The sequence below is a fragment of the Odontesthes bonariensis genome, chromosome 1 (genome assembly GCF_027942865.1).
Source record: "Odontesthes bonariensis isolate fOdoBon6 chromosome 1, fOdoBon6.hap1, whole genome shotgun sequence".
NCBI classification, from domain to species: domain Eukaryota; kingdom Metazoa; phylum Chordata; class Actinopteri; order Atheriniformes; family Atherinopsidae; genus Odontesthes; species Odontesthes bonariensis.
The window spans coordinates 366,220-380,304 of NC_134506.1; the positions used below are offsets into that span (position 1 = coordinate 366,220).

Below are 14,085 nucleotides of genomic sequence, written 5' to 3' on the forward strand. Positions count from 1 at the left end.
GCACATATTTGTAGAGGGTTTGTTTTATGTTCATGTTTGTTAAATAAGCCATGTAAAAAAAAATGAAAAAGAGAGTAAACCAAAGAGCATTAGTGGTGCTTGAAAAGAAAGCTGCAGTTCATTGAATTGGAAAGTGTTTAAATACAATTAAGTCAATCAGTATTAGAATTAGAAGTAAACCTTTAAAGATTCTGTTGATGATTAAAGGTCTGTCTCCATGCATTGAACCTTTTCCTCCCTCCAAAGTAAAGCCAAATCCTCCAACACCTTTCTCCAGCTCCACACTCACAGCGGCCTGTTGCTCCCTCACTGTGGGACAACATACAGCTTAAGTTGAATATAGCATGTACTGAATATATAGCATATAGAAACAAAAAAAATCAGTTTTAGATAAGTATGTCTGGCATGGTTCTGTCATAAGACTCACCTGCACAGCGGGGTTCTTCAGCTCTATAGCCCCCCCTCTCTTTAAGCTCATCAGCTCTCTTGCAGACAACAACCACCCCCAGCTTTAGACTGCGAGCAGCACGCAGAGCAGTGGTGGCATCCGTGTGTGTAGCACCACGCAGAGTTTGGCCATTTATAGACAACACTTCATCTCCTTTTTGAATGGTGCCCTCATGAGCTGCCAGGCCACTGGGAAACACTCTGTGGACCTGGATGGTGGAACACATGTTCATATGATCGTATGCTATTTGCAGACAAATTTCAGAGTAAAAGTAGTACTGGAAAGGCTAAAAATTAAATGTTTACTGCATGGGTTCCGAGTGGGTGTCAAGGAATATATATAAGAGCACAACACTTGCATTCTTACAGGCTTTGAATTCCTTGGTATTGTTGACTAATAGGTTACTATCATCCACCAAATAATAAATTAGCTCCATTATATTTAAAAAAAAACATAGTTCAATATTTTCCCACCAGAGTAATATTCCATTATATACAGTAAATAATATCATCAAAAATATTCACAGAATATGGAGAAATCTTTTTGAGCAAGACACAGTCAAAAGTCAGTCCTGGATGTGTGTGACCCTGAGGCCCTCAGGCAGCTCTGAGGCAGCTCTGAGGCGGCTCTGAGGCGGCTCTGAGGCGGCTCTGAGGCGGCTCTCAGGCGGCTCTGAGGCGGCTCTCAGGCGGCTCTGAGGCGGCTCTCAGGCGGCTCTGAGGCGGCTCTCAGGCGGCTCTGAGGCGGCTCTCAGGCGGCTCTGAGGCGGCTCTCAGGCGGCTCTGAGGCGGCTCTGAGGCGGCTCTCAGGCGGCTCTGAGGCGGCTCTCAGGCGGCTCTGAGGCGGCTCTCAGGCGGCTCTGAGGCGGCTCTGAGGCGGCTCTGAGGCAGCTCTGAGGCAGCTCTCAGGCAGCTCTCAGGCAGCTCTCAGGCAGCTCTGAGGCGGCTCTGAGGCGGCTCTCAGGCAGCTCTGAGGCGGCTCTGAGGCGGCTCTGAGGCGGCTCTCAGGCGGCTCTGAGGCGGCTCTGAGGCAGCTCTGAGGCAGCTCTGAGGCGGCTCTCAGGCGGCTCTGAGGCAGCTCTGAGGCGGCTCTGAGGCGGCTCTGAGGCAGCTCTGAGGCAACTCTCAGGCGGCTCTGAGGCGGCTCTCAGGCGGCTCTGAGGCGGCTCTGAGGCGGCTCTCAGGTGGCTCTGAGGCGGCTCTGAGGCGGCTCTGAGGCAGCTCTGGGGCAGCTCTGAGACAGCTCTGAGGCGGCTCTGAGGCGGCTCTGAGGCGGCTCTGAGGCAGCTCTGAGGCGGCTCTGAGGCGGCTCTGAGGCAGCTCTGAGGCAGCTCTGAGGCGGCTCTTAGGCAGCTCTGAGGCGGCTCTTAGGCAGCTCTGAGGCAGCTCTGAGGCGGCTCTGAGGCAGCTCTCAGGCAGCTCTGAGGCGGCTCTGAGGCGGCTCTCAGGCGGCTCTGAGGCGGCTCTGAGGCGGCTCTGAGGCGGCTCTGAGGCGGTTCTCAGGCGGCTCTGAGGCGGCTCTGAGGCAGCTCTGAGGCAGCTCTGAGGCGGCTCTGAGGCGGCTCTGAGGCGGCTCTGAGGCAGCTCTGGGGCAGCTCTGAGACAGCTCTGAGGCGGCTCTGAGGCAGCTCTGAGGCGGCTCTCAGGCGGCTCTGAGGCAACTCTCAGGCGGCTCTGAGGCGGCTCTGAGGTGGCTCTGAGGCAGCTCTGAGGCAGCTCTGAGGCAGCTCTGAGGCGGCTCTGAGGCGGCTCTGAGGCAGCTCTCAGGCGGCTCTGAGGCAGCTCTGAGGCAGCTCTGAGGCAGCTCTGAGGCAGCTCTGAGGCAACTCTCAGGCGGCTCTGAGGCGGCTCTGAGGCGGGCGGCTCTGAGGCAGCTCTGAGGCAGCTCTCTGGGGCAGCCGTGGCCTAGTGGTTAGGGAGGTGGACTTAAGATCAGAGGGTTGCAAGTTCAAATCCCGCCATTACCTCTCCCTACACCTCTATCCATGGCTGAAATGCCCTTGAGCAAGGCACCTAACCCCACATTGCTCCAGGGGCTGTAACCAATACCCTGTATCTACAGTGAAAATGAGTACACCCCTGTTGAAAAGTAACATTTTGAACATTATTTTAATACACACACAAGTTATTCCCAAAACGTGCATAGAGTAAGTTTAATACAACATCTGTTCAGCTTACAACAGAAAAGAAAGGTCAATAATATAACTTAAATGACATATTTGTCCATTTTTGTGAAATTATGCTGGTGCAAAAGTGAGTACACCCCTATGTTAAACTCCCTGAGAATGGGCCGTGTTGGCCCGAAATGTCATGAAATGAAAAGGGATTAAAAGGGAGGTCATCGTTGTGCGTTTCATCCTTGCCTTACATTGAAATTTTACATTTTGAGTCTGCACCAGGCTAAAAGAGACGTGTGTGAGATTTGACTGAAATCCTATGGAGAGTATCATGATCTGCTTCAGTAGTCACAGTACATGTTGACAAGCATGTTTCTTTTGGTGAAATTCAGCTTCCTACTGTTGATGGCATCCATACAGCCCCAAACCATGTCACTCCCACTACTATGCTTGACTTTAAGCATGGGGCACTTTTCTTTGTACAAATCACTTTTTACCACCACACAGGCTTGACACCATCGAAAGCAAATTTGTTCATCTTGGTGTCATCAGATCACAGGACATGGTTCCAGCAATCCATATCCTTAGTTTGTTTGTCTCTGATGAGACAATGATAAACAAATTTGCTTTCGATGGTGTCAAGCCTGTGTGGTGGTAAAAAGTGATTTGTACAAAGAAAAGTGCCCCATGCTTAAAGTCAAGCATAGTAGTGGGAGTGACATGGTTTGGGGCTGTATGGATGCCATCAACAGTAGGAAGCTGAATTTCACCAAAAGAAACATGCTTGTCAACATGTACTGTGACTACTGAAGCAGATCATGATACTCTCCATAGGATTTCAGTCAAATCTCACACACGTCTCTTTTAGCCTGGTGCAGACTCAAAATGTAAAATTTCAATGTAAGGCAAGGATGAAACGCACAACGATGACCTCCCTTTTAATGCCTTTTCATTTCATGACATTTCGGGCCAACACGGCCCATTCTCAGGGAGTTTAACATAGGGGTGTACTCACTTTTGCACCAGCATAATTTCACAAAAATGGACAAATATGTCATTTAAGTTATATTATTGACCTTTCTTTTCTGTTGTAAGCTGAACAGATGTTGTATTAAACTTACTCTATGCACGTTTTGGGAATAACTTGTGTGTGTATTAAAATATTGTTCAAAATGTTACTTTTCAACAGGGGTGTACTCATTTTCACTGTGCACTGTAAATAGCTGTAAGTCGCTTTGGATAAAAAGCGTCAGCTAAGTGTAATGTAATGTAATGTAAAAAGCTCTCAGGCAGCTCTGAGGCGGCTCTGAGGCGGCTCTCAGGCGGCTCTCAGGCGGCTCTCAGGCGGCTCTCAGGCGGGCGGCTCTGAGGCGGCTCTGAGGCGGCTCTGAGGCGGCTCTGAGGCGGCTCTGAGGCGGCTCTCAGGCGGGCGGCTCTGAGGCCTGCTGTGACCTGCTGCAGTCCAGACCTTTCACCACCTGAAAACAGTTCAAATACAATAAAGAAGAGCCAGGACTCCTCTATCAGACAGGAATGGGACAACATTCCTCTGCCAAAGGTCCGGCAGCTGCTCTCCTCAGTCCCAGATGTTTACAGATGTTGTTAAAAGCAGAGGGGATGCTACAGATTCAAGATGAGCAAATATTTTTCATGAAATAGTAAAATGTGTCACTTTAAAACATTTGATATGTTTTCTGTGTTCTGTTGTGAATGAAATGTCGGTTTATGTGATTTGTAAATCATTTTTACATGGTGGAAACTGAAATATCATTAATCAACACAGAAAGCTATTGCCAGAGTGACTTCGTAATTTTGATTACCAAAAAACTAGCTTCAGTCACATGTTGGTCCAGTCTAGAGTCTAAATCTATTCAATTCCATGATCTGATCAATGTGCACTAGCTGCAGCTTACTGTTGGAGCTTTGCTTTCAAGGTCACACCCTCCAGCGATGCTGAAGCCCAGCCCAGCTCCCTCCTCTTTATGCAAAATGACAACATGGATGTCCAGAAGTTGCTGAGGAGAGTGAAGCACAGTTACTACAACAGTTAACTTAATCATTATGTCATTACTCAGATTACATTTCTTACTAACTTGTTTCCATGATGGGAGATTTCTGGATTATACTTTCAAGTAAAATCCTTCAAAAAAATTGATTGAAGTCTGTGGACCAAAGAGTCCAAAACACAAATATATTGATCTTGTTTACAGTAGCATTGCAAAGAAGTTGCTCATGTTTTATTAGCCCTTTCTGCAAACATGGTTACTGCTGCAAACATGAAGGCCTTCATTTCAGCCATACTGCTGGGGTTTGATGTTAAAGAACCCTCAAACAGGTTGAAACATAAGCAGCGTTGAAGGGTACAGCATAATGATGAGGACAGCAAAAAAAGCTAGCAGTCATTTTCTGGAGGTCTGATTTAATTCGGTTCATCAGGCGAATGCTGCCGCACGAATGACAAGACGCGAATTCGCGCGAGTTCAGAAAATCCAACTTTGGCGAAATATTCGCGTCACGACAGCCTATCAGTGTTGATAGGACAGTGACGTGGAGACAGATGGACAGGCGCTCCGCAGCTGAAATGGAGCGCCTGTAGGTGTCCTGCCGAGAGATCACGGCACCGATCCTCCCGAGCAGGTCATCAAACTGGGGCCTGGTGAGCCTGAAATACCGCTGGAAGCGGCCGTCATCCAGACGCAACTCCTGGAGAAGGCGGTGAAATTCTCAGAGCTGAATGCACCACCGGATGATGTCACTGACCAGACACGACGGCGTGTGCGTTTCCAACGAATCTCGGACTGCCACAGCAGGTACAGGGACGCCATGGTCTCATTGATGAGAGAATGAAATGGATAGCCCCTTGAGCGAAGATTTGCTCGTTGTTTACTCGCGCGAATAAGGCGAGTAAATTCAACTACACCCGCGGCAAAACTCACGCGAGTAAGGGTAGTCGTCCATTGTTCTGTCACGTCAACTTAACTCGCCGGATTGGATGCCTAGTGTCGCCGTGTTGCCTGTACAGTGGGCGTGTACAGAGGGGCGTGTATACGAAGTTGTAGATAGAACATACGGTAGAATGGCTCCGGGGGAAAGTAAATAACTTGTGATTTTAACCAACCGAAGTTTCTCCCTCTAAAAATGTGAGTTTTGGAGGGAAATTAATGTGTATAAATCGTCAGCAATGGAACATTATTTCATATTGCACCATGGATCTGGATCTGCGAGCGAGGAGAGCTGCTGTGCTGCTGCTGCTGATGCGACACAGGAGATCACATGATCTACTGTCATTGGGTAACGCACTATGGCTGCCGTGGCAAATTTGCATAAACTTCGAGCGAGCCCAACTTTTTGACGTGCCGCAGGTCCCTGCTCGCCGTGCCGGAATCCCAGCATGCTTTGCGAGCACGGCGACAACGATCGGCCGGATTTCATTGAAAATGAACTGAATGCGTTTGATACGGCTTGCGTTGACGGAACAATGGACGACTAGCGTAACGCGGTGCGGTGCATCCGGTCTGAACACACCGTTAGGCATTACAGTTTGAAGTAGCATTACGACCCAAACTGACCCGCACCCCCGGTCGCTAACTCCAAAGCATTGCACATGGCTTATATAACCAAGGACCAATATAACCCCAAACACAACTGCCTTAATCAGGCAATACACTTCAGCTTGAGTCCTTACGTTGTCCTCATTGTGTGTACACCATGAAAACACGCCTCCTGGAAATATAACTCAAAGACAGAGATGGACACCAAAACAGGCGGAGTCTGTGCTTGTCCTGTTGGATCTCAGTGCTGCATTTGATACGGTCGATCACAGTATCTTATTACACAGACTTGAACATGTTATTGGGATTAAAGGAACTGCATTAGGCTGGTTTAAGTCATATTTATCTGATAGATTTCAGTTTGTTCTTGTAAATGAAGAATCTTCCTCACACACCAGAGTAAGTCATGGAGTTCCTCAGGGTTCTGTGCTTGGACCGATTCTTTTTACTTTATACATGCTTCCATTAGGTAACATTATTAGACAGCATGGCATAAATTTCCATTGCTATGCTGATGATACTCAGCTGTACTTATCTATAAAACCAGATTAACCCAATAGGTTGGTCAGACTACAAGCTTGTCTTAAAGACATAAAGACCTGGATGACTCAGAACTGTCTGCTTCTAAATTCAGACAAAACTGAAGTCGTTATCTTTGGACCTGAGCGTTTCAGGGAGAAATTGTCTAGCTATATAGTTACTCTAGATGGTATTTCCTTGGCTTCTAGTTCTACAGTGAGGAACCTTGGAGTTATTTTTGACCAGAATTTATCATTTGACTCGCATATAAAACAGGTTTCTAGGACTGCCTTCTTTCATCTTCGTAATATTGTTAAAATCAGGAACATCTTGTCTCAGAGTGATGCAGAAAAACTAATTCATGCATTTGTTACGTCAGGATTGGACTGCTGTAATTCAGTTCAGTGACCTAAACTGTTTGTGTGCTTGGCCAGCAGGTGGTATTTGAGACTTGACGTACTACGGTGGTAAATCAGTTCACATCGACAGTAAATACAAATGACTTTATTCTTGTTAAATGAACCATCTGGCAGGACTTTAAAGCTAAACTTCCCATTTAAGAGACCCTTTTATGCCTCCATTTCCTCCAACAAGAACGCTAAAGTTTGCCAGCTCGCAAGCCAAAAGTTATTTCTGCATCACTTCCTGAAACTACGGGGTGGACCGAAGGTCACAGATCGTGCATACTTGCAATAACCGTGCGTCAAAAAAAATAGTGCTGTTAAAAAAGATTTGCATTAATACGTCATTATCGCGTGAACTTTGACAACCCATAATGCCGCATCTGTTACGGTGTTTGCTGCTCGGAAGCAGGGGACTGCTCGGTCTGCACAGCAGGCAGTGATACAAGGGAGAGAAAATAGTGCACTGCCAAGCAATTGTGAGGTCAGACTTTTTCCTGGAGAACAATTTTGTGATGCAAATGTGATGCAAACTCTTTTGAACGCATATTGTTTTGAGAAGCAAAACGCTTTATGTTTTAAACCCCAGCTCACAGGACGCAGCAGGGGGTAAGTCAAATTTAATAAATGATATTGCTGATATGGGATGTCATACAGCTTCATGTCAAAAGAGGCGAACTATCCCTTTAAAGTATTTGATTGTGGCATATGTGTGCAATCAATACATCCAGCCATCCATCCATTTTCTTGTTTAGTCTCTTCAAATCAAAATTCTGTGACAATTGATTTGATCTTGCTTGGCAGCGTGCTGACAGTATTGCATTCCAGAGTTAACTTATTAGCAAACTCATCTTCAACTCTTTGCTTGTCACCTCCACCACCTGTAGTTTTTTTGCAGTGAGCCTTGTTGCTGCTTTCTTTTTTTTCAAAACACATGTCCAGAGATGAATTAAAAACATGGAAAATTGTCTCTAAATGGTCTCTACTACCTTTGCTTTATGTGAATGGTAACTAGTCAAATGTGAAGAACTTCTTGATTTTCATCTGAGAAATATTCAACATGAATTCATTTAGCAAACACTCTTCTGGGATGTGAGAGTACTATTTATACAATTAATTTTGTGCACATTATGGAGTGCTTCTAAAACCATGACTGTTTAATTAGATAAAATTTTCTTTTCTCTTAATCAGTCCATGTTCTTATATTCTTTTTTTCTATTTGAACTAATCATATATAACTATATAGCTCTTGCCATTTAGTAAGGAACGTAATAACTTCTCAAGAAAATGTATGAAATTGGTGAATTTGAGTTGTACTGGAAAATTCTATTTTTTCTTTTACCTTGAGTGTCTCATCATCTAGAGCTTTAACTTCCTGGATCATCTTCTGTATTTCATGTGAAGGAATGACTGAGATGACTGAGTGAGCAGAAGCGTAAGTGAGAGCCGCCTCACTGTCAGATTCCCTCTCCCCTCGTTCAATGGTACATTCCCTAAGTGTGGCCAAGCTGCGTTTAACAGGGACACAGAGGAGAGAAGGGCTCATGTTAGTCTCCCAACTCTAAGCATTGTGCATACCAGCACTATATGAATGGGCTGTATTTAACACCAATATGATTTAAATATTAATAAAAAAAACATTCCATAATAAACATCGACATCTCTTTGTGTAAGTGTCACCTGACAGAGAAGGCTTTGTGAGTGCTGTCCTGGTCCAGCTCAGACTCTTGAAGGTTACTGACATTTTCACCTGAAAGGTCCTGCATATTTTGGAAGTGAGTGTTGCCGTGGCAGGAAACAGGTGGTGAGCGCATTAATGCTTGTGAAACCTGGAAAAAACACACATTACAACAGTTAAAATGATGGGCATCATCTGACAAAAGGACTGAAAGAAAGTTTTTCACCTGAAAGGGAGACAAAGCGGAATTTCAACAAAACAAACAAACAAAAAACATACAAATGTAACCCCCCTCAAACATGCCCTGTAACCCACTCCATGTGTGTAATGATGTATTTATTTGTTGAGAGATGTTGCTTTGAATGTACTTGCACAGTTTTTTTCTTAATCTGTTATACTGGACTTTAATAGGCTTAAATCTCTGTGCAAACAAGACATAACCAATGAAATTGCATGAGTATGTGGACTATAACAACATATAGATCAGGTCAAATAATTATTCCCTCTTCCTTGTACATTAATTCGGGCCCCATGGATTGAACACAGTGTCACATAAAACTCTGTGAAACACTTGGTTAGTAAAGTTGTATTCTTAAGATGAATTGCCTTGCGCAGCATTTGGCAGCAGCTCACCTTTCCCTTTCTGAACAAGCTTGAGTCTTTATGCTGGGGTGGATGTGTGGTGAAGATTAAATGCAAACAGATGCCACCAGGCATACCTTTAAGGCCAGCTTCAAACTAGCTGTGTTTTTGTGAAGAACTTTATGATTTTCTTGGAAGTCTCTGCCAAGACACAACCTGAACTGTATGCCTTCTAGAGTTTTGGTGTAGTCCCTATTTCATATGTGAAGAAAGAAGGAAGGATTAATCTAAAGCACACAGCAACTTTAAGTGAGAAGGCTATATTAAGACTAGAGTAGAATAGATTGGATTATGATTGTAGTACAATTATTACTGGATTGTAATTGGCTTGAATTTGGTTGTATTTTTAAAGTGCCTTGAGATGTCTTTTGTTGTGATTTGGCGCTATATAAATAGAACTGCACTGAATTGAATAAATAAAACTAAACTGAATACAACAGGCCCTGTGATGGACTGGGAACCTGTCCAGGTTGTACCCCGCCTCTTGCCCAATGACAGCTGGGATGGGCTCCAGCCCCCTGCGACCCTACAGTTGGATTAAGCGGGTATAGAAAATGGATGGATGGATGGATGGATGGATGGATGGATGGATGGATGAATACAACAGTGGTCATAAATACAACTGTGTGCAAAGTGTAGAAATGACATTCACAAGGCTGAACAATCAAAGTGTTGAATGTGCTTCCTGTACATATATTACTAATAATTTCTCAAGTTGTGTATCTGAGGCTGAAACAGAGACTAACCACTTTATGGCTAAGAAGTCTGAGGAGTATAATTTATGATTAATGATAATGGTAACGAGCTGCAGGGGTTGACACCAGCTAGCGGTAGCTAGCATTAGCATTCTCCGTGAGCTCCTGGCTGCAGGGTGATGGGTTTGAGTAGCATTATTTAGTGAATGAAAAGTTTCAGTTGAAATTTCAAACAGCACAACAAAATGGCTGACTCATCACTTTGTGAACTACAAAGTGAACGAACAGACAGACAGAACGTAATGGAAATAAAAGTCTAATTGGAACAGTAAATAAAGTTTAAACAATGTTCATGGTTACTTAGCACCGTGTTTATACATAGTGTACAAAGTTGAAATTGCCTAAATGCAATAATGAATACTGAACTCCAACTGTTTGATGTATAAATAAAATACAGTTACTTGGAATAGATCAGCACATTGTCAAGAACTTTGTAGCACCTATAAGGATTAAAAAGTCCAGTCTATTTAACACGTAAAAAAATCTAAGCAACCAAAAGTAAAATAAAGAGTAATTCAACATACATACTGTTTAAAGTGTAAACAAAAGCAGACAGGGTGCTCCTTCTTTGTATTCACACAGATGTGAGGACACACCTGGAAGTTTGTAGACATCTAGATTTTGTCACATCAAATAGAGTATTTTACCCTGGTTTCTTATAGCGTGATGGATTACCTGGTTACTGAAGGCAATGATTTTCCCAAAGTCTCCTTCCTGGGTTCTCAGGAACTGACTCTCCATTGGTGGAGCAACAATTGGATCTGTTATTTGTTGCTTTCCAGTGCTCTGTCCTCTGTCGTCTGAACTATTCTCTGCCTCGTTTTGTCTGGGCCTCATTGATGTTATAGAAAGTAAGGTGGACTTTGTGGAACTGCTGATATCCACCTTTTCCAGCTCAGATTTCTGTTGGGATAGTAAGACTTGCCTCTCATCATGGACTTGAGCCATATTAGAATCATTTATCACGGAGTCAAGAGCTGCGTGGATGGTGTTAGAAGATGGGAGATCAGGAGAAGACTGACTGGAAGGAAGTTCATTTTCAGAGGACTTGTCAACTGTTTGATGACAACTTTCAAAAGTTGCTGAAGTAATATCAGTGGGCACAGCAAACACAGCTTTGTTGTTTCCCTGTGTTGTCGACTGGTCTACGTGCAACTCTTTGGGCAATTCATGTTTGCTCTCCTTATGATCTCCATTTGAGTCTGGATAGGAGGGACACAGGCTGCTGGAATCCTTTTCCATCACAGAATGGGAGGTGGGAGATGCAGTAGACCTCTTGTTGCTGCCTGTCTCTTGAGACTCTGGACAAGAAAAAGTCTCAAAAGAGTGAATCTTTTGTTTGATTGACATGTTGGCTGCAGCTGAGGCAGATCTGCCTCCGAAGCTCCTGCTGAAGCCTGCAGAAATCTTTTGCTCTGATTTAGGTAGCTTCTTCTGGTCATGATCATCTTGTATTTTTCTTAGACTCTGTCGAAACCAAGCAGGCTTGGGTGCCACTGGGGGGGCCCTCTTTGATCCCGAAGGATTTTGAGCTGTGTTTTCAGTAGTAATGATGCATGGAGGATCTGTGGCTGTGGCACCAAGCTTCATAATGTTGTCTTCATCACTCATTGTGGCAGGGTTACTGTGGATGTTGAGAGGCTGTGTGCTGTCTGTAGCGTGGTGATTATGGTGGTGGATCTCAGGCAGCACTTCGGGCGAACTGCTTGGATGGCAAATCCAAGGATCTTGAAACTGGTCTTCAGAAAGTTGAACAATACGAGCCTGTTTTCTCAAAGCTCCTTTCTTTGATTTTGAGCAGAGTACAGTTGAGGAATCACCTGTTCAAACAATGCAGAAGAGAAAAGTGATTACACAATTCAAACATTTTCATGTCACATAATCATAGATATTACCTAGAATCACTATGAACCAAATAATTTAATTAACTAAATGCATAAATTCAAAGTAATTTCCCATTTTGGGTTTGATAAAATATTATTCTTATTCCAGTTCCTAAAATGCCACCATATTTGCCTCTACTTGTATTAAAGTTGAAGAAGTCCAGGAGTTTCATTATATCAAAGATGAAATTAATTTCTTTAACAAACATTCCTAAAATAAATTTCTAAATAATTGGAAACTTTAGCTCCTTTTCAAGGCTGAAGTTAAGAGATGAGCAAAGCTTGTCAGTTACAAAGTGGATCAAGCTGAACTTCATGTCGGTACTAAAGTTTGCCAGAAACATTAACAACTATCACTGTTGTCAGGAATAAGAAATGTCTGTCCAAAATTTCAAGTTACCGTAAATCTACTTAAAGTTGCTTTGTCCTCCAATACTTGGTAACATTATGACAGAAGGAGATTTCAATATTCATATTGATATTGGAAATGACAATCTCAGTGCTGCATTTAATTTCCTACTAAAATCAACTATATTTTCTCAAAGCCCTTTTTTTATCTGATAACAATTTAAAAAACTGATATGAAAATTAAAGCTGCAAGCAGTAATGAACAGCCCTCAAACCTTGGTGGTGCTCTGGCCTGTGTTGTAACGGAGGGCCGCAGCCACCACATTGCTCAAAGGAAGTAGAAATCACTTTCTCCGAGCAGCGATCAGACGGCGCTATGACTCTAAGTATTGGCATGCAAATGTGTCCACATTGGGAAGGTTATTAATAATGAAAAGTATTAACAGTATAGGACAATGAAGTAGTGAATAAAAACAACTTCCTGTTTCATGGCAAAAGACTGACATTTAACAGGAAATGATTGGAATAATAAGTGTAGAAAGAGGGACATTCCCATTGTTAAACTATGTTGTGACCAAGACTGAATTGAGTCCCTTTGGATAGTGCATTAAAGTGTTAAAACATGGCACCGCTGTTTCCAGAGAGCGAGCAATGAAAGAATGATATATTGTTGTAAAAGTTTGGTGAGGGTTGGATGTTGTATGTATCAGCAACAAGGACTTCCTGTTTAATGGTGAAGCATCAAAATTCAACAAGAATACGCTTGGTGAACATATGCAGTCTTAATAAAGTAGCATCATAAAAGGTTTATGCATTTTCTGACAAAGTTTTAAGTGTAAGGAATAAATCATTCAGAAGCAGAGAATAAAAGTTAAAAAATTGCTCTTCCTGTTGTCAGTGGGATTAGGTTCAGGGCACTACAATGATTCCATTTGTTAAGTTTGGTGATGAGTGATTTATGACAACTTTAGTTGTCATTACATGATATGGAAATTCGCCATGTCCCTTCGAACACACCCTGTAAAAGTCAGAAGTGAAAAGTGAAAAGTGAAAAGTGAAAAGTCATAGCTTCATATTGTCAGAGTAATAAGTCAAAGATCAAACAACTTTCTGTGGTCACACTTTTTGACAAAAGATAAAGTTTTCAATAAGTTTTAATGACAAGGTCCAGGGAGAAGTCTGTTAAAATGTGAGGCCTAAAAAAAGACCAAAGTGCAAATATAAAATGGCCAACTTCCTGTTTGATTTAGCAGTAGACTTCAAAAGGCTGTTTTGTAGGTCTTGAGAGGTTATACATGTACCAAATCTCATCCAGATCAGTGAACTTGGGGGCTGAGTTCTTGAATAGTCTTAGGGGACAGTAGAGTTATTTTGCAACACCCAAAGAATATTTTAATGATTTTGTGTTCAGGTCGTGAATTTGATCAAATATGCAAAGTTTGCTGAACACTGGATGTTGTATCTAAAAATCCTGCTTCAGACAGGAAATTTACTTTCCACTGACACGTTAAGAACCACAGCAGAAGATTCAGTTTGCCATCACATTGTTGGAAAAGTTTCTTGCTGATGCTGAAATGAAATGTCAGAGCCCTGGTCTCCTACCTGTGTGCCGTTGGTTGTTGGTCCACACTGCAGCGCCTCGATGTGTGAAATCGTCTTTTCTCCCCTCTGACTGTTCTCTTATTCGTTCTCCTTCCTGCCACACAAACAGGAAGTGTTGTATCACAAAAAACTCTCTTGCAGC

The 14,085-nt window shown here is 43.2% G+C and overlaps 1 protein-coding gene across 4 annotated transcripts in view; it reads right to left on the minus strand.

Moving 5' to 3' along the window:
* The window catches only part of il16 (interleukin 16), a 122,489-nt gene that overhangs the window by 2,082 nt on the left and 106,322 nt on the right, over window positions 1-14,085 (minus strand). For 3 of the 4 annotated variants that reach the window (XM_075447460.1, XM_075448196.1, XM_075448921.1), the window contains exons 10-16: window positions 13,944-14,037; window positions 10,786-11,930; window positions 8,716-8,864; window positions 8,378-8,543; window positions 4,478-4,579; window positions 428-656; window positions 181-327 (exon numbers count right to left, since the gene is read on the minus strand). In XM_075447460.1, the coding sequence (XP_075303575.1) occupies window positions 181-327; window positions 428-656; window positions 4,478-4,579; window positions 8,378-8,543; window positions 8,716-8,864; window positions 10,786-11,930; window positions 13,944-14,037 (2,032 nt within the window). The remainder of the gene's footprint in view (window positions 1-180; window positions 328-427; window positions 657-4,477; window positions 4,580-8,377; window positions 8,544-8,715; window positions 8,865-10,785; window positions 11,931-13,943; window positions 14,038-14,085) is intronic. The other variant, XM_075487474.1, reaches the window with a different exon arrangement.